The 20465-nt window shown below is 47.4% G+C and overlaps 1 protein-coding gene and 1 long non-coding RNA gene across 5 annotated transcripts in view; one reads left to right on the top strand and one right to left on the bottom strand.

Moving 5' to 3' along the window:
- LOC135898808 (uncharacterized) overlaps positions 1 to 1460 on the bottom strand; it is a 190169-nt gene extending 188709 nt beyond the window's left edge. For both annotated transcript variants that reach the window (XR_010563415.2, XR_011512753.1), the window contains exon 1: positions 1176 to 1460. This is a non-coding gene — a long non-coding RNA (uncharacterized lncRNA). The remainder of the gene's footprint in view (positions 1 to 1175) is intronic.
- A 2139-nt stretch (positions 1461 to 3599) lies between these two features.
- LOC135898802 (uncharacterized) lies at positions 3600 to 18142 on the top strand. Of its 3 annotated transcripts, none has more exons than XM_065427970.1 (7): positions 3600 to 4017; positions 8426 to 8620; positions 9976 to 10184; positions 12172 to 13349; positions 14017 to 14218; positions 16284 to 16596; positions 17699 to 18142. In XM_065427970.1, exons 1-7 carry the CDS (start codon positions 3725 to 3727, stop codon positions 18042 to 18044), a joined length of 2736 nt encoding a protein of 911 aa, XP_065284042.1. In that variant the 5' UTR covers positions 3600 to 3724; the 3' UTR covers positions 18045 to 18142. The 3 variants fall into 3 exon arrangements, with proteins under 3 accessions (XP_065284042.1, XP_065284043.1, XP_070391610.1); XM_065427971.1 differs by having other exon boundaries at positions 16355 to 16596; positions 17699 to 17896; XM_070535509.1 differs by lacking the exon at positions 3600 to 4017 and having other exon boundaries at positions 8501 to 8620; positions 9943 to 10184.
- The last annotated feature ends 2323 nt before the right edge of the window (positions 18143 to 20465 follow it).

Genomic DNA, 20465 nt, shown 5'->3' with positions numbered 1-20465 from the left:
GGGCCTTCAAGCAAAAGACGTATATTTTCATCTAAGGGGCTACAAGAACATTTTCAACTATCAGTTTGTGATATCTTGAACAAAAAGTGCTTTGTGTGCGCGACACCGAGCGAAAGATAGTGAACCAGCGTTTCAAAGAACCTGCTTGTAGACAGCTCAAATGCCTGCATTCGGTTTCATTAGAGAATGACGAAGGCGGCCGTTGAAGAATTTGCTTGACAAAAAAAAGAACCATCTGCGTACACCTGAATATAAGAAATGTATCTTTTAACAGTTTCAAATTTCAATATTACAAGAGACGCATGTTTTTCACCATACAACCGACATGAAGTGCACCTATTACACAACCAGAAAATGAATCTCAATATTGATTCTACACAGTACGCAACCGAAGTTTTCTCTAATTGCAGCGGACGTTTCTTATAAAAGGCTGATGCACACGAAAGTTTTTTTTTTAGTTGGAACCCATTTGAATCTAAATAAACCAGTACAGAGCTTTCTGAACTATAATATAATAATATTTGGGGTTTTACGTGCCAAAACCACTTTCTGATTATGAGGTACGCCATAGTGGAGGACTCCGGAAATTTTGACCACCTGGGGTTCTTTAACGTGCACCTAAATCTAAGCACACGGGTGTTTTCGCATTTCGCCTCCATCGAAATGCGGCCGCCGTGGCCGGGATTCGATCCCGCGACCTCGTGCTCAGCAGCCCAACACCATAGCCACTGAGCAACCACGGCGGGTCTTTCTGAACTAGTTCGCACCTTTATCATTTTCGTTCGGGAGTTGAAGCTGAACGGAGCAAAAGGTCGTGAACTAGAAGCAAACGCGAAAAAATGCAGGTTAGGAACACTTTTATAGTACCAGTAGCAAGTCCTGCTACATGCATATCAGGCACGAGGGGCTTCGTTCTTACGCGCATGCAGTGCCGCAGAGTTAATCACAATGTGTTCGCCCTGGCCGCGCTATCCGACTAATGTATTAGGCGCCAGTACGTGACACCGCGAAAGCAGTGACAACAGCAAACCACCTCCACTATTAATGGACGCCCATTAGGCCCTTACGAATTGAGCTAGATAAAAGTCAGCAAGCTTCGGTGAGCGAACAAAGTGAAACCTTGTATATTACTACTGCACGAATAAAGCCGATATATCACTGTACGAGCAACTTACCGAGCTCGAATAGCCGGCCGTGAGCGCATGGACAGTGGTTGCACAACTCGCACTTCATATTCGGTTCCGAGTCGTCTGACAGGCCGTTGTGCACTGGACGCACTCGCACTGTGGCTAATTACAGTGGCTTCGGAATACGCGAATTACGCTCCGTTGCTTTACGCCATGGCCGCACGGGGAAAAAAAAAACACTACTGCGCAGTAAAAGCTGCGAAAGAGAGCGGAAAGCACGGTGCCACGAAAAAAAGTAGGCATCCACGGTGACTCGCGCACTTCGGAAACCGGCGGCTTTCCACTACGCAAGTCTTCCCGGCGTGCACTGCGAGCGAGAGATAAGAGCGAGACAGATAGATGACGCTGCACGATTGCGGCTCCGTTCCAAGCGTTCAGGACGCTCTACGAGTTACACCGCAGTTAACACGCTATCACGTAGACGTAACAGGACGCACAGCGCGGCATTAGCAGGAACCGCAATATATGGCATTATCGTGGAATTGCACGCGGCACCTCTGTTTCACATAAGTGTTTCCGGTTACATTAAATTCCATAGGTGTTGCCTATAGTAAACACGCAGAAGAATTAGCCACACCACTGTTACGTTTAGTTATCTAAAAGTAAGAGTATGCCCTCTACTTTCAAATTTGACAATGTGCACATTTAGAAACGTTACCGTGTTTAGAGTGTACGCGACCATCACCGAAAGCGAGGAACGAACTGTGACATCAGAACGACAGCGGGGACCCGGGTTAATGTTGAGCGCTGAGAGCGCCCACATTGGCAGTGACTTGTTGCTTCATGCCGACTGCATTGGGAGAGTAGGAGTGGATGGATGGGTGTCGAGTGTGACAGCTATTCCATACCAGTTACGAGGCTAACTTGAACATACGATTCGCCCTTCTGCTAGCTCTTGTAATTTCAATTTATACATACGGGCAAACAAGCAACTGGTTTGCTTGAAAAAAAAAAGGTAATCAACACGACTGGAAAATTAGCCTTACACAAGTGCAAAGTTATATTGGAAGACGTATTTGAAATAAAGATACGCTTTACACATTTTACCTCCACAAACCTTTCAGTAGGTGGTTGAATATTTCGGCATTTTTCAGAAAAAAAGAGGCCTTGTTATTTTAATCCCTTTCGTTTCGAATATTTTGTTTAGGTAGTCAAATTTTTATTGAAAAGTGGCAAAAATCGAAAATTTCCCGCAACCGAAACTATCAAGTTTACAACTGTGTAACTCATCAATGAAAAGTGGTATCACAATTATGAGAATTGCATCTAATAGTACATCTAAAGCGGACATAATTCATATGTTACACATGAAATATGAAAGAATTTAGTAATATGGAAACACAGCTTTTGCAGAACCCTTGTACACAACGTAACAAATTCACGTGAGATATAAAATGAAATTTCTCCGCTTTCAATGGTCTAGTGGATGCCGCTTACAGAAACACGATATATGTTCTTGATGCAGAGCTATTAATTTGTAAACTTCGTGCTCCTATATTTTTCAGACTTCTGAATTTTTGAAAAAAATTTTAACAACATTCCGGCTCTGAATCGAAATTCTGCTTCAAACAGACACTAGAATTTAACTTTCTCTTTCAGATGTAACAGATTTCATTAAAATCGGTGGAGAGGTTATCTCAGAAAAACGTGTTTGCGTTTTACATGTATTTGAATAGGCCGCGTCGGAGTTGAGCCCGAGCTAAAGCTTCCTCTTGAGATTTTTGCAGTTTGTCCGAAACTGCATTGCCATGTCTAGTAGTAGCGTTTCCCTCATTGAAGAGACCACACATGAAGTATGCTTTCTAGCGGCATCTTTCCTCTCTCCCGCGATAATTACATATATACAAGCTGTCACGAGCGAAGAGCGGCTATTATTCACCCGTTTCGCCATGGCCTTGGCTTTCTGCATTCTCTGTCTCCTCTTTCTACCATACTTCCTCCGCTCTGGGCTGTTGCACGTGAGTACGAAAGCAAGCGTTGCAGCTTCTGCAATTACTACGCGGAGGGGGGGGGGGGGGGGGGGAGGCGCAGATGGCCTTGCGGCGACGCCCACGAAGTTCTCGTTGGAAAGGGCCCACAGACGTCTCACCCGCGCAGCGATGGCGACGGTGGTGGCGGCGGCGGCACTGGGAAAGTCGATGGAAGACGCAACGAAAGCTTCGACTACAAAAATAAAAAAATAAATAAGAAACATTCAAATGGCTGTTATTGGCTATGGCATCTAACCTACAGCCTTTTCGGAAACTAACGCCTTGATTTTGGGCTGTGCACTGCTTTAAGTCATGCGTTACGTCACGTACGTCATAACTTATTTCATTTCACGTGTCTTTCAATTCACGTAAAAAAAAATTTCGTACCCCGCTGCGCGAATGTGTCATGCAGTTGAGCAAGAACTAGAAGAAGAAGGAGAGGAAGAAGGAGACCGCGTTTCGTTCTGTCTCAGCCAACTGCTACCGCGCACTAGAGGCCACGTAAACTCTGCACACAGCAACGGAACCCTCGACATTTGGTCTCCTTGTGCGGCGCTCGCAGAAGGTATGAATTCCGAAGCCACGACTCCGGACGACTCCTCCGTAGTGGAGAACAGCGGGTCGTCGACCGTCAAGGTGCGGCGTACCAGACGGCTGGGGTCTCTGTTCGCCCACCTCCGCCCGACCGAAAGGCGGCAGTCGCTGTACCAAATGTCGGGAATGCAAGATTTTTCCCTCTATCCCGGTCAACATAAGGCACCGCCAGCGCCCACGTCATCTCCAGAGGAGGCTACGGATGGCTCGAAGCCGGAGGCCGTCGAAGAAGATGGCAAGAGGAAGAGCGACCGAAAATTCAGTCGGTATGTGTTTCCTACCATGCATTTCTTTCTAATGTGACGTGTGAATTTTAAAAATTCAGCACGAAATATATCGCGTTAGGTCAAAAGTTATCTGTCTTCTGACAAAATGATTTTCTTGATTCCTCATGATGATGACGATTTATTGGCACTCCGTTTGAAACAGGGTGGTGACAAATGGTCACCTAGCCTGTTTGATTTAATCAGGTACACTGTACATGATGATGATGTGTGGTTTTTTTGTGGCGCAAGGGCCAGGTTTGGCCAAAGAGCGCCATGACAAGAGGTACACTGTACAAGTTTCTTCTTTATTCTAGCATTTTTGTATTCATCTCCATAGCCTTTTTTTTATAACGCGAGCGGCGCCCTCTCACAATATTAAACAGACCGCGCAAGGAGCTTTCCAGTCTACGAAAAGCAGCAGCAACTCCTCCCCCTCCCCCCTTCTTCGAAGTGCACTATAAAGGTGTTCATGCGAAGAATCAGTTCGTCGTGCCAGCCGAGCACTTCATGCAACGCAACACTTACAGCGTGAACTTGTATTCAGCAGCGTTGCGAGAACTCTCACCATTTGTGTGATGTATTCTCACCCATTCCAATTCGATGTATTCTCACTCATACCAATTTTGGGATGTACTCCCAGCGAGCTCGCAAATTTCTTTTTTTTTCATAACTTTTCACATTTCTCGTGCGTGTTAACAAAATTTGCCTATCCTAATCTGCCTGCGCTCCTATTAAAGCTGTTTCTGTTCCCCTGCTTCAAACAAATGAAGCCTTTGGTCGATACTGCGAATGCCAAAGTAGTACAGAATCGCGTCATGTGCCGTTATATGATATCAGCCTTTAAAGGCCCCTCACCAGGCCACACAGCAAACTTCCGTTATACGCTGGAAGTTGCTACGTGTCCTCTAGGGAGCGTTCTGCCGCAAAAGTTTTTTTCAAATCGGCTCATTAATAGCCGAGATAGAAATATTTCAGTGCCGCGAACTCATGATTTCTGGAGGCGAGCTCCACTACCAAGCGAGACACTCTCTCCACATACCCCGTCTAGCCCCCGCAAGCGAAATTCCTTCCCTGCGTTCTCCCACACCGGACCTGGAGGATCGCATGACGCATACGCCACGGGCCCCACCTTCATTTTTTTCACCGCTTTTTTTTTTTTTTTTGCACCGCCGCCCACTTCCACTGACGACGTAGCGCGCGAGCTGTTGGGATTGTCTCGTTTCGCGCAGCGCACGATATTGCACGCTGTGCACGAGGACACCTGACTATCGGTGTGAGTCTGTGCTACACGAGCACTGATGCAGAGGCAAGCAGATCACACTACATCATCCTGCGCTTGAACACAGCAGAAAATGACATAGTTTCGGTGTCTGCGCGCGCGACTGCACGGCCTGTGGACAAGCAGACGAAACGGAAGTGCATCTCTCTTGCTGCGGTGCGAAGTAAAACAAAAACACGCAGACATTGGGTTAGTGTGTTTTATTATTCCCCTAAGCTTTAATTCGTCTATCGCAGGCAGCAACGTATTACACAAATAACAGATGCTGCCTTGAATAATTCTCGAACTCACGTGTCACCACGAGCGACGTCACATTACGAACACGTGTACGTAGGCGCACTGGCGCGTGTACGTCATCCTCCGGCTTGGAGCGCGGCGGCCGCGAGGAGAAGGGAAAACGGCATTCGGTTTGAAATGTCAGACCTTTCCTCGGCGCGTAGCCATGTAATACTTTGCAGACGCGATCGTTATCGCACATTGTATGCTCTTCGCTTGTCAGCTCCGAATGTCCAGGCCTGGTGAGGTGCCCTTTAACGTCAACCGATTGAGGTGCGCGTAAATTTGCAAGGTGGAGAGAAATTCATTAACGAGATAGGAATATCGCTGTGGTACTCTCAGGTGCATTTTAACGTGCCGTTTCATGCCAGTGAGGTCAGCTACAGACGTCAGAAGCTACTTACAAGCATGAGAAGCCTTAAATTTCATTGCTGACAAGTTAAACTGCAGTGAAGAAGACAGGCGTATGCTTTAGGCTAATTGTCAACGCCTCGCTCAAAGGAAGAGCTCGCGTGCCCGGTGCCTGACGCTGGATCAACAGAACTGCTTGCGCATCGTTCTTGCTTGATCATTAAACCGCGGCACCGCGTTTTAAGTTCCATGGTACCTTTTAATCATTTTTTTGTATTTTTTGCTGACTTTTGAGGCGCCACCGCAGTAAACGTCGATAGGCTCCAGACGTCCAAGGGACCCGCAACGACGCAAAGTGAGGGGCGAAGGACAATCGTTGAATACGAGCATATGAGTGAAGCCTCCGTTAACAGCGATGACAGCAAAAGGCAGAGAATGTCATCGATGAGCAAAAATATGCGACAATTTAAAAAGGGCAATGGCATCTGTGGCACACTTGGAGCTGGCAGTCGCAATCACAGATGCGTGCGGAGGTATCGTAGTTTCATCAGGACCGAGCAGTTTTTCGATGGAATTATGGGGATCACCTAATTAGGCGCCAGGAAGTGGCAAAAATTCGACTTCAGCGCGAGAACATTCAATAACGGCCTTGTTTTCAGAAAGGAAGTGCCACCCCAAGATGATCATGTATGAACATGCAGACAGAACAACAAATTCGACTGTGTACATGAGTCCTTGAATGGTGATACGGGCAGTGCATGCAGCAACAGGGGCAATATGCTGTGCGCTTGCTGTGACGAGCGACAGTGTAGACAAGGCTGTTCTCACATTTTCGAGCGAGCTATGAAGTTTTTCGGCAATAACAGAAAAGACGGCTCCTTTGTCGACTCTTGAAAAGGCAACAATTCCGTCTACACATATTTCGATAACGTTCGCGGGGGAATACCGAGGCCTTGTGCTGTTCGACACCAACGCAGTTCTTGCCTTGAGAACTGCAGCGACTTGCTTTCCTGCTGTTCGGTTGGAGTGGGGCGACAACGCATCGGGGAGCGCGAACGGCGTCGCGGAGATGGCGATCGGCGATCATTGGCACGAGGATTGGCGGAGCGTGGATAAGTCGGATATTATTTAGGAGTTGACGAGAATTACGGAACGCGAAAGGGCGAATGAGGATGCAGGTTAATCAGCTCGGGGAAGCCATGAGCGACGTCTACAGAAGCGTGACACATGACCAGGGATGCCACAATAGAAACGTACATTAGGCGTTTGTTGGGCGTGCGCCATGGTCCGGCGCTGGCTGGTAACCTGGAGGGAAACGCGGGATGAAATCCACGTGGTGGTACAGCGGGCAGTGAGGCGGAGAATGTCGGTGGCAGGAACTGCGGTAGAACATCGGCGTAGGTTATAGATGCAGGGACCGGTGGCGGCGCACGCGGGGGACGGAAGAGCATCAGATACTTGCTCCTGTGTGACTTGTCGCAGGCTTGGAGACAACGATGCCGTGAGGCCTGGAATAGCAGTTAGCAGAGAGGGCTGCAGAGTGACTTCGGCACGAATGAACTGTTTGAACTCGCAAAGCAGGAGGCTGTGGTCAGGAACTGCGGTTAAGCTCGAAACCGAGGCATCATATGTGGAAGAACGCCAGGTGAGGAGACGTTGCCTGCGGAGCTCATCATAAGGCTTAAATAGGCCATCGAATTCGATGACCCTTTGAGGATTATCTTGATCGCAGCATTTGAAAGGCGTCGTCTACGATGCCTCTCAAGATATGACGGATCTTATCGGATTCGGTCATTGCTGCATTCACGCGCTTAGTAAGGCCCACTACGCCTTCTATGTGGTCAGTAAAGTTCTCACCGGGCTGTTCGAAACAGTTGCGCAAGCGCTCTTCAGCACGCAGCTTTCGCACCACGGGGCGATTGAAAAACTTGCATGAAGCTCGTCTTAAAGTCGGATTCATGGTTTCAGAACCAGACGTTCACGAAGCCAGTGAGCGAGTAGACAGCGTTGTTCTACTTATGAATATCGCCCCATATTTTGTGGGCACTCACGAATTCGTAGGATGAAAGCCAATCTTCGGCGTCGTTTTCGTGGGAGCCGCTGAAGATTGCTGGATTCCGTTGACGCAGCGAATCACTGAACATAGAAGGGTGTGCGAGGCCGGCGGCGGTGTTTCGCTTGCATCGTCAGGCATGATGAGCGGCATCTTCCGACTGCGGAGTTCCAAAGTTGGGGAAAGCCTAGAAACTTCCACTAAATATGTGCCGTGGTTTAATTAACAAGCCAGAACGATGCGCAGGCAGGTCTGTTCATCCAGCGTCAAGCACCGAGTGCGGGAGCCCTGTCCTCGAGTGAGGCGTTGATGATGCGCCTGAAGCAAACGCATCTGTTCTTCGCTACGGAGCTTATATATGTTATGTGTTAACATTACGACTTTGCTTTTGGATGCTGAGTTACAATGGTAACTACTGACGCAGTCACTACTATTACGCTTTTCTTCAGCGTGAAGCAGCGCACCGCAAGCTGGATTCGCAAGTTGGAGGCGGATGTTAGCCTGAAGGAGACCAAACTGGACTCGCCGTCCCTTTTACCACCGAGCCAACAACGAATGTCCGATTTGCTCTCACGAAGCGTGGTCCCTTCTAAGCTCCGTAGCAGCTCGCAGACTGAGTCGTCTTCATTGCCTTTCAGAAAATGGTACGTAATGCTGTGATCCGCTATGGATTGTGAATTATAGAACAGGTGTCCAAGACAGTGATTCTCGCCTCTATTCAACGCTGTACCTTTGAATGCGCTTTCCGTGAAAGCGCTTTGAATCAACGAAGCGCAGTATCGTCTTTCCTTCTTGAGTAGCTCCTTTATGGTGTTCAGCAGTGGAAATCAAAATAGGCGTTAACTAGAGGAAGTCAAAAGAGGCATTAATTAAAAAAATACTCTGGGATGGTAAGTTCCAATATCGCGATCTGATTATGAGGTAAGCCCTAGATAAGAACTCTGAAATAATTTGGCCACCTGGCGTTCTTTAGAATGTACCCAATACAAAGTACACAAGGGTTCTTGCAATCCGCCCCTATAGAAAAGCGGCCACCGCGGCCATTATTCAATGTTTGACCTCCAGCTCAGCAGCACTGGACTGGACTAACAAGGCGGATGTAGCATATTTCAAGTGACCGCGAGCATTCACTGACGCATGGCATAGTTCGTGCGAATACGTGAAAGCCAAATTGACATCAAGGATTCACGCTTGTACTATTAAGGCAAAGGTCTAATTTCGGCGGCGTCCTTTGTGTGATGGCTAGCTGACTAATGCCTCAGTGTTGAGAGTGGACTGTGAGTATTGTAAGAGGTTTTCCACCGAACAATGCACTGTTTTACACAACTGCTAACGCTGTCTGATACATTCGTGTCAGGTCAGTCAGCATGTTGGAATATAACTTAGCCAATAGCAGGACTTAGCCCATTCAGCCGTTACACCACTTCCTGGATTGCATAGGTAAAGACTGCACATACACTTGTGTGTTCTCGTCTTCGCTCTCTGTCATGATCGTACGCTATTGTAACATCCTTTCGGTTCATCATCCTAACAAAGAGTTACCGACTAACTCAATTTGCCTGTAGCCTGTTTGCCAGCTTTGTCATATAATGAAACTTGCGTCTTTTATTCATTAAGGGACCGGATTCACGAAGCTTTCCGTTCGTAAGTGCATTGTCGCCACTGGCTAGTCGTCTCCTCTAACGACATGACAAGCATCCGGATTGGGATTACACCTCCATCGCAGTCCTAATAGCAGCCAGCCCAGGATGCACAGAACGCAGCTCCAGCCATCTATAACTGTCTCGATCACTGAGGCAGGCTGCTGCCTGCTTGAATGGCATCTGTATTTTATTATTCATTCAACTTACCTGCACTTAAGGTAAAGGAATAATAAAGAACAGGTGCCAGGATAAACGTTATCTTGGCAGAGGACATTTCTTTTGAAGTACCATTATCTTGCTGCGATACGACTCCCGTTTTGTAGACAGCACGAGATGGCTGGTGGTCCCTTCTGCAGTAGCGACGAGATGAGTGACAACCTCACTTGCGGTGGTCATAGCACGGAAGAGGTGATCGACTCGGTGTCCAGAAGCCAACGTGCCACCGTCAAGCACTGCTGCGGTGCCGAAACTCCGTTGGAATACGTCGTGAACACCAGCCGTGTCACCTCCTTGCCAATGGTCTCGCCAAACCCTGTCGCATGCGGGGTGCTGCCCGTCTCACACAGTACGTCATTTCACTGATTGACCTATTCGTCAATTTACTGATTGATTGGTTTGGTTTAGCGTCCCAAATCAACATAGGGTTTATAGGAGACGCTGTAGTGAAGGCTCCGAATCAATGCTCACCGCGCGGTCTCTCTTAGCATCACTTGCAGCTAAGCCTTCGTGCGTTTTGGTACTCTGCCCGACCTTGGCTGCCGCATCCAGGACATGGAATCAATCCCGTAACTTTCTGCTGAGTAGAATAATACCATCGCCACTGGTTCGACGCGGCAGGTCTTGCAGTATGCGAACCTACTGTGTATAGCTATAAGCACAAAGCGAGATGGACACGGAGAAATGGCGGCCGCTCCAGTTACCATGAGCGGCACGGGCTAGCACTCCCACCACTAATCCTATACACGGGCATGCACACCCGGTAATTTTGACGGAGGATGGTCACCGCGGTCGCTTAATGGTAAAGCACCGCAGGCGTGATGCCGAAGATGCGGTTTCGGCTCCCACCTGCGTCAATACTTCATTGCCCCTATTTTTACATTTCGCTTTAACATAACAGTTAATTTCCCCAATGAGATCGCCTGAATAATTGTGGGCTTGCTTAATATGATTACTGCGCTTCAAGTGTGCATTTTACCACAAGATCGGTGCAGCATCGTAGAGAACGCAGCGCAATATGACACGGGACAGGAAAAAAGCAAGCGGCACTTCTCGTATACTTTTTTTACTCTTTCCCGGCGTAGTTTTGAGCTGTCTTCGCTGTACTGCACGCTGTACTGTCTTCGCTGACTTTACTTGGCACAGTGCTGACAATTCTTCTCTCGAGGCACTGCCAGGCTGACAGTTTTCTGAAAATCGCGCCGCAGTTTTCCGCGCCACTCGCTACAGCTTGCTGCCTAATATTCCATGAGATATATAGAGCCTAATCAATGAGATCGCCTTTTTTGCCTGAACGTGTTCCAGATTTTATTTGCTCTGTGTGTTGCTACATTCTGCCATGTGCTTTGATGCAAGCAAGAGACGCACTGTACGATTCTGCGTGCAACCCGACTTCAGATAAGCGATACCAGCTAAAGTCCATGTATAGATTCTAAAAAGCAAGACCAAGGACTATATAGTACCAACCATCGCTTCAATAATGTATTCAACAGGTGTCAATTGTCGATTCATGGATATTTCGAACATACCGCTCCTTGTATTGAGCGCCAGGTTGTACTATCTATCCCCTTCAGTCACGGCGAATGCGCTTGTGGACGCGACTTACTTTAGCCGTTACTGTGCAGCGGTTGCAAGGAATAGACAATGAACATTAAGCTTAGAGTAAGTAAAACATTGTGCTTTCATGAGATACACCCATTTCACTTCTGATTGAAATGTATCGCTTCAGACGACCGCTATGGTGAAGACACTATACTGTGTTTGACCGGACGTTTGAAGTAGGGCGTTTCGGTAGCAATTGCGAAAGATATTTTTTTCCTTCTTGTAATGCTTGCACCCAAAAATTACGCGTAATTTTAATTAAGAAGCGTAGCATAACTGACTGTACAATAAATTAATACTGAATTATTATGTAATTATGATAGGTGTCGATAAACTGTGGAGTCATTCGCATCCAACCTTGACTTGCTTTTTATAGAATCTCCAGCACCTTGGCATAAAATTGTAAATTTTACAAATTTATCGACAGTCGAACATTATTCGTGACTAAAAAGGCTATTCGGGGCTTGTATTTTCAATAGCTGTCAATATGAAACTTTTACGACAAGGAACGAAACGAAGAGAAAAGCAGTCGTCTGCCCGTCTCCTTTCTTGTAAAAAAAAAAAAAAACGTTTATCTTAGCGGTGCATGAATATACATCGAAAATGTGTTCCAACATTTCCAACAGTGTTCCAACAATGTGTTCCGAAATGTCCCGATTCAGTGCCTGTTTATTTGGTTGATTTGATAAAAGGAAAGCCTGTGTACTCCTGTTCTTGTCGCTGCGCAAATGCAGTGATGAGTGGGATCAAGGGGCTCTTCTCCGGGCACGCTTCGGGAAGCTTCGACGGCGCCTTGCTGTGCTACCTCCTCATCTTTCCGTGCGTGGGTGCAGTTCTTCTAGGGGCCCTGCTTCTCTCCCTCGCGCTCATGCAGACGTATCGCGGGAGGTCCTCCACAACCACTCCCAGGACGCCAAGCATCGAAGACGACTCTCGCGTCGCGTGCTACACCTCCGTCTGCCAGGAGGTGGTCGCGCTGCTGGCGCTGACCGCGGACTACGCCGTGCCTCCGTGCGACGATTTTTACCGGCACGTCTGCGGCAAATGGGAAGCCGCTGGCGGCGTGCTTCCGTCAGACGACGGCGGAGAAGGGCCACGCCCGGCGTTCAGCTACGAGGAGGCTAACCTTCGCGCGTTCGTCGGAAGAGTCCATCGCAGCCTCGAGTATCTGGCGCAAGACCCGGGTAGCTGCGCTCCGCGAGACTGCCGGATGGCCCGGTTCTACGAGAGTTGCGTGCAGTTTGCCACCGATCGAAGTCGGAACGAGCACTCGCCATCGGTGCAAGAGGCTCTCGAACAAGCGGGAGTCGACCGCGAAGCCTGGCGATGCGCGCAAACCCTGAGGGTGCTCCTGCAACTGGTCGTGGCCAGCAGCCTGCGAACGGGGCTCGTGTCGGCTCCGAGTGTCAGACGCAGCGAGAATGGCGACGTCTTCGTCGACGTGGACGAGTCGTTGAGCCACGTCTTTGTGCCGTACGGCCGCCGGGTTGGACACTTCGTGCACGACTCACTTGCCGAGTTGCGCGAAGACGCGGGCAGTGTGTCGCAAGATGCAGTGCTGGCCGTGGATGCGAATGTCGAGGGAATTAGGAAGCTGGTCGACCCTTCGGTCCATCAGTTCCGGGTGGTTCAGGGGAGAGACCTGCCACCCCCCTTCTCCGAAGGCCTGCCTGTGCAAATGCAGGAAGCAAGGTACGAGGCCGGCCGCGCGCACTCTGCGAACTTTACGCGCCGGACACCCACCTTGCATGCTCGAGCTCCAGAAAAAATTGGTGCCGTCGTTGAACTGTTTGGCACCATCAACCTCGGACTGGCCAGAGTATACTTGCTGCTGTTGACGGCGTCACACGTCGTGAAATACGTTTACATGCTGCACCCGCTCGACGGACAAGATAGAGCGAATCCGATACAGGTGAGGAAAGGCGAGCGTAGTCCTCTATTTGTAAGGCTACCAGTTCTATCCAGAACCTATTTCACCCATGAATCACATGGCACTGTATACTAACGCTTGCAGGTTTGAAGAGATTAAAAATACAGCGAAGCAATTTTTTTATATTAAAGAAGCTTACTCACACACTCAAGCTAAAATTATTCGAAGGTTGTCTACGAACGTAACATGCAACTTGGGGCGAAGGGGGAGGGTGAATATCGAAGCGCAGTGAAGAAATGTAGCTAGTGAATAAATAACTACTAAATAATAACGCAAATTTCTGTCGTAGCAAATCTTGAAGAAATTATATCTCACAATAGTGTTAAGCTTAGATTTCTGCTATATGCGTGACTTAAGCACCACTACGCTTTATTGCAGCTACTGAAATGTGTCATATACAACGATAATCAGTTATTTGTTCATTAGATTGCTAAGCAGCACTGCGGTTTATTAAGCAGGTAATATATGCACGTTCAAGTTACCTAGCTCAAGTTACGCTGTCTGCCACTGACAGTTTCTTGAAAAATTTTTTCCCTTAAATACACGCTGTAATTAAAGTGCAAGGTCTCTTTTACGGCCTAACATAACCTTATCTTCAAGCAACCTTACGTAAGTGCTCTGTCTTTTTGCCGTTAAACGCAACCTGCAGATCTGCCTTCAAGCAACGGCAGCATATTTCCCCGGTCGCTTCCCATTCTGGTTGGCCAGTACAATGGAAACATCTGAGGCGCACTTTTACCTGGACCAGATGGTCACCAGGTTAAAACAATCAGCAGAGGATGTGGCTTACGACACCAAGACGTTCAGGATCAACGGCTCAGAGTTCACGAGAACGCCAGTGACGACTATTTGTAAGAGTTCGAGCTTTCCTTTCTGTTTCAAGTAGCCGTTAAATATATGCAGGCGCCAAATTTTGTTTATTTTTGCTTACTATACACATAAACGCACATGAGGATTACCAGAAAGCCATCTAGCTCCTTACGAAATACGCAAGAATTGACCGATTACAGTGCAAACTGGGCACGTGTATGAAATGATCCAAATTTTTATCTGCCTGAGGCAAAACGGACGCCAGACCATGAGGTCTCCTCCCCTCCCCCCCCCCCCCGCCCCATTCACTTCAGACCACTTCTGGCAACTTTTGGTTAAATTCCTGCAGCTTTACAGTAGGCTCACTCTTCGGTGTTTTTCACTTGCATTTTAAACGGCTATAATATGAAGACAGTTACACAAATAGGCGCATTCCCTACTCTTTTTTCCCTTTCTGCTACTTCTCATTGCAGCCGTGTAGCGTCATACTGAGAAGAACGCAGGCAGAAACGCCATAGTTTCACTCACATTTACTTAGTGCCATAATATCTCGAAAGTATACACATGTATATAATTGTAGTATCTCCTCCACAAATGGAAATAACCAACATTAAATGCGGATTGTGTGATGCACAGACGAGCCAAACCCATAGGCAGAATGACTGAAATCTGGGCCCGATGATATACATCTCGCTGAGAAAGCGTTAAGTAGCTCATTTAGCGAAAAATCTGGCGTCTGTATAGCAGCGTAGCCGCACCTAAATTCCTATTGCTGCGACGCCACGGCACGAGCGCGCCTCGGCGGGGCAGAGTGGGCGAAATGATGATGATGATGATGATGGTGATAATGATGATGATAGTGATCTAAAGAACGGAAAGACGCTTGACTGCATCTGCTGCCGCAGTAGCGCCCAAGGCATGGCATGAGGGGAGAGGGTATCGCCGCGACTCCACGTCACCCTCGCTGTCGCTTCCGAAGCCTGCGTTATCCTCGCGTTCCTTGTAAGCGCAAGCTGTCGCCTGAGTTCTAGCTTCGCCTCGGTAAGGCTAATCAAAGCGCTCGCTTGCCCGCGAGGAGTTCATAACCACTCAGCGGCGTTCAATTGGATACTGATGCTTTCGCCATCACAACCAATAGACAGTTTTAGTTTAGCGTACGCAACTATAGCGTTCGCTATACGCTATAATATAGCGTACGCTAAGCAGCGCACGTTTTCTACAATTTTAGTTGGCCGGCGATATATTCGTATCTCTGAGGCCATATGCCGTCGTTGCGGCTATTTCGCGCCTGTAGCAATAGGTGGCGCTGATATCTCGAACGTTTCTTTCGTTAGGCTTCGACTCGTTCGAAACGAGAAGCGATCTCGAAAACACCTCGAAGTTATCCATAATACCTTGTCGTGGAAGCGGCCTGAGACTAAGCGAAAGCCATTTACACAGTCATTTGCTACGAACGAAGTGCACTTTACAAAAGCAACGCCAAATTCAATTCGAAGCGGGCAGCCGGGACCGCCACCATGTTCCCCGGAAACCACGCAAAAACGCTAACGCTAACTCGTTTGCGTTGCGTACGCCTGCTATACCCGCTATTTCGTTTAGCGTTCAGCGCATGCGCAGTGACGACCCGCTATTTTTTAGCGTACGCAATGGTATAGCGCACGCTATTCTAAAGCTTTCTAATATGTTCTTAAATGTCCTCGAATTTTATCTGCGAATTGAGTGGGCAGAAGGAGGCGCGACAGTTCTGTGAGTAATCGCTTCTCCCCCCGCTATGTGCTCTGTGTAATTTTCCCAAGATGATAGGCAGACCTCACACCTCAAGCAGCCACAAATCATGTGAAGTTGACATGGGTATACAGTACGCGATGCTATCGCATTAACATCTAAACACTGCTTTGGAGGAAATTTTAGGAACGCGCCCAATTTGACGGGCTGCATAATCTTGGTAAAAGTATATTTACCATTGCGAAACAGGACACGCAAACAACCACATTGATAAAACGCTGTACTTGTGGTTCTGCCCTTGCGCTCTGTATCTCACAGTTATTTCTGTGTGTTATGTTGTCTGATTTTTTACGTTGATTAAACTTCTTATACAACATGTAGCTCCCAGGAGAGCTGTACAGGACAGAGTGATGCGCGCCTTGCCTGGAAGCTTCATCCTGTCCATCATACAGTTAAGCAGGGAGCCACTCGCCCAAGACTGGCCGTCGGCGGAAAAGGCTGCACAGCAGCAACTGCAAGGATTCATTACCACTCAGACATCGATTACCGGCGAGGGCACCATGACCGTGCCCTCGCTGTTCCTCGTGGCCGACCTGATGCACGCCGACGACCCGGAGGAGACTCTCGATTATTCGACAATTGGCGTACGGCTTCTCATCACGTGGGCCAGCATGGCCATGGCACTCGACAACAGGTAATCTGAATACTACCTTACTGTCTTCCACAATATCAATCGTACCAAACCTAATAATAACCGACAACAGGTAATCTGAATACTACCTTACTGTCTTCCACAATATCAATCGTACCAAACCTAATAATAACCTGGCAAAACAAAACAAAGCTTTAAGCTTCTGGCTCATTGAAGTTGTGCCTTCTAGCCAAGTTTTGGCGTTCTCCGAGCGATTTTACTATATTCCGCCTCCTTTTCCTTTCTGCTTACTTCACGTAACGTCTCGGCGTAGGAAAATACGCGCTGTTGATGTTGTTTTGGTTTCTATGCTGGTCGTCAAGAAAACTAAAGTGTTGTGAACATTTTTTTTCTTTTTGTTCAGGTTCGTAATCGCCTGACAAAGCAACCTATGGATTCAACCATTTTTTTTTTCAGTTTCATGTGATGTTTAGTCTCCAGGGGTAAATACCGATATTTATGTCCGGATTTGCAGTACGCAGACATAAAGAACAGAATTTTTGATGATGTCATACGTCCTTAAAGCGTGTTCACTTAAATCCTACACGTCTTTCAAACATGTGATAGCTGTCATTCCTGAATTTAGAAAAATATGCATGGGGAATATTGTCTATAAGAACATATCTAATCAACACCGTTTTATTTTCTTGTAGGCTCGAGATTCAAACTACAATATAGACATATCACTCGTCGTATAGTCGTGGCACGGATTCAAAGCTACCTTATTGTTATTGTTGCTTACGCAACCTACTAGATCATCTGTACTTTGAAACTGAAACGTGTTGTAAATGGTGGAGCAAATGGCGTAACTGAGTCGGCTAGTTAGTGTAACGCGAACTTACCTTTTTCTTTTTTTCTGGGATGGGGGAGGACGGGTGCAGCCTTGCGGTATATTATGGGGATATCATTGTGAAACAGCGCTTGGCTTCGCGTCTTGTTTCCATGTCTTCGTTAAACGTTCGCGCTTCACACACACACACACACAAAAGAAAAGAGCGAGTGACGTCGTAAAACTAGAATCTATCCAGCTCGAACGTCCGTTTTCTGCAGGGTCACTCCCCCTGCGCGCGAGAAACTTCAACTCATCCCCTTTCTGCTTACGCAGAGAAAGAAGCAACGCGAGCTCCAAGAACGTCGCCGCCTACCGGCAGTGCGTCGCTGACCGCATCGCTGCTGACACGGGGTCGGGTTTGAGCCAAGAGGCGCTTCGCTTCGTGCTCTTCCTTCCCTGGGCACTGGACGTGGCCCTCTCGTCCTCCACGCGGAGCACGTACGCCGGCAAGCGGGTGGGCGTGCTCAGGGCCAAGCAACGGCTCTTCTTTCGCCGCTTCTGTCAGACCACTTGCGGCGACGCGGAAGCGGCCAAGGCTTGCCGCTACGGTGTCTTGAACTCGCAAGCCTTCCCCGAAGCATTTCGCTGCACAAGGCTACCGCCGCATTTGCGCTGCTAAATTTTACTTCCGTTTCCTCTCTCGTGTATTGCTCCGCGAACTATGCCATGTGCTGTTTCTTCCTTATGCTCTCATTATAAGCTGTCACGTTTCGCTGATTGGTGCTCGTTGCTGTGTTATCATTACGTAACGTGCGTGACACTGCGTGAATCGAATACGAAGCGCCTTCTGTCCTGCAGAGTTTCTACTTCGCAGGTGGGTGCCTGTAGCGCGTCAAAAGGACCGTTATGAACGCATATAAGCTGTCTCTCTGTCGAACTATCTAAAGGCCTTATGAGGCCGATTTGATTGTACGTTTGAGCTGATACAGGGACTGGTGGTTTGATTGTACGTTCGAGATGTTACCTGTACTGGTGATATACGTTACCACATCGTGTCCTGTGACTGAACGCAAGAATACCGGTTTGGGCGAGTTGTCACAGCAGGTCTTCTCACATAAACAAGGATAAAAAGAAGACAGACCAGGGCGTCCATTCCCGTCTCTCTTTTCATGCGCTACGTTTACGAAGCTACGTCTTATCACGCGCTACGTTTACGAAGTTACGATTAAACATTCTTCAAGAAACGAAAAAACGTAGACATACCGACGCGCGAAGGGTGCGTCCATGTGGACGCGTCACTCAAATGTTATTTGCCATCAGTCATGATTGCTATTTGTTAATGTGGGCAGGTAACGTTATTTTTCTAAAGGGAGTTGTTGCCTATGTCCACCAGCATGCTTTCTGTGGTGCAGTGCCAAGCAGGGCTAGACTTCAGCTCGCTTGCCGCTGCCACAGTAGGTGAACTTCTTCGAAAATGCTTCGCATGAGAGTGATTTGCGAGTCGTTACTGGCGAACATCTACATCTTTTGCGATTGGAGTTCTTAATATTTTAGGCAGCTTACCCGCATATCATGCCGCATATATATATATATGTATATATATATATATATATGTATATATATATATATATATATATATATATATATATATATATATATATATATATATATATATATATATATATATCCAGCTTACTTTATAGATTTTAAGCTTTCCCGCAAGAACTTGCTGTCGCTACAAGGATTTCTAGAATTACAATGGTGCTCTTCATAATGAACACCTCTTTAATTTTTTTTTAACATGGCTAATGTTTAGACACCGTATGCCTGGAAACTAAAATCAAAATTTAATTTATCACTATGATGGCGATATCTCGCCGCTGCTAATGCTGCAAGGATTGTTGAATCATCTGTTGGGGTTTGCAATTAGAATTCTTGTATCTATGCTCATATATGCTCTGGGGTTGCCCTCCGGCGCCGGAGGCCAGGACCACCAAGGAAAAGTGGGACCGAGCTATGCGCAGCTCGGACCTTGAAGCACAGCACTGGGGTGTCCATCGGGCCCGCGACGCGGCGGAGGGACATAACCTCTCTGTCCCGACGTGGGAGCGGTCCGCTGCGAGCTAATCACGTGCACCGAGGGACCTCAATAAAGTTATCCATCCGTCCGTCTGTCCGTCCGTCCATCCATCCATCCATCCATCCATCCATCCATCCATCCATCCATCCATCCATCCATCCATCCATCCATCCATCCATCCATCCATCCATCCATCCATCCATCCATCCATGCATCCATGAATCCATGAATCCATCCATGCATCCATGAATCCATCCATCCATCCATCCATCCATCCATCCATCCATCCATCCATCCATCCATCCATCCATCCATCCATCCATCCATCCATCCATCCATCCATAAGAGACTTGTAGTATCACTAAGAGTGTTACATAGTATGAAAGTATTTATTCAAAATTGAAAAAAAAAAGTAAATACCCACTTTGCAGATTCAGTGTTTTGCTGTTAAAACAAAAGATACGCAAGAAAAAGTAAGGACAGCATTTCTAACGTTACAATATTACAGGAAGCGCTCTGTAAAGTTGGACACTTGCTAAAATAAGCGTTCTTCCATCATGTAACGTAGTAGCTCAGCTTTACTCATTTGGACTGCTAGCTAACCTATTTGTTTACTCATTTGACAGTGTTTTTCTTCTTTCTACTGATACCAACTTGACTCTTCCCAGTATCAAGCTCATAGCCTGGTATATTGAAATTTCATATATTTATTTTATTTGTAGTAATTATCATAAACTTCTTTTGCATACGCCGCCAGGCTTCTAGCCTAAGTCCGACTTGTTATATATGGTATTTCCCAAGATAAAAGTTACCTGACGGGAGTTCAAATAATGCAGCAGAATAAGCAAAGCCTTACGGTATACCAATATCCGCCGGGGCTGCTTAACGGCTATGGTGTTGCGCTGCTAAGCACGAGGTCGCGGTATCAGATCCTGTCCACGGCGGCCACGTTTAGATGGGGTGGAATGCAAGGACACCCGTATAGTTAGATTTAGGTGCACGCTAAATAACCTGAAGTGG

Source organism: Dermacentor albipictus, chromosome 3 (assembly GCF_038994185.2).
Source record: "Dermacentor albipictus isolate Rhodes 1998 colony chromosome 3, USDA_Dalb.pri_finalv2, whole genome shotgun sequence".
In the NCBI taxonomy this organism is placed as follows: domain Eukaryota; kingdom Metazoa; phylum Arthropoda; class Arachnida; order Ixodida; family Ixodidae; genus Dermacentor; species Dermacentor albipictus.
The sequence above is the reverse complement of the archived record's forward strand: the minus strand, read 5'-3'. Positions and strand labels throughout refer to the sequence as shown.

Bases quoted from the DNA above. Each gene is read 5' to 3' on its own strand.
- LOC135898802 (XM_065427970.1), top strand. From the start codon at position 3,725: ATGAATTCCGAAGCCACGACTCCGGACGACTCCTCCGTAGTGGAGAAC. The intron at 10,185-12,171 runs GTACGTCATTTC...GCGCAAATGCAG, and splicing joins GGTGCTGCCCGTCTCACACA to TGATGAGTGGGATCAAGGGG. The intron at 16,597-17,698 runs GTAATCTGAATA...CTGCTTACGCAG, and splicing joins GCCATGGCACTCGACAACAG to AGAAAGAAGCAACGCGAGCT.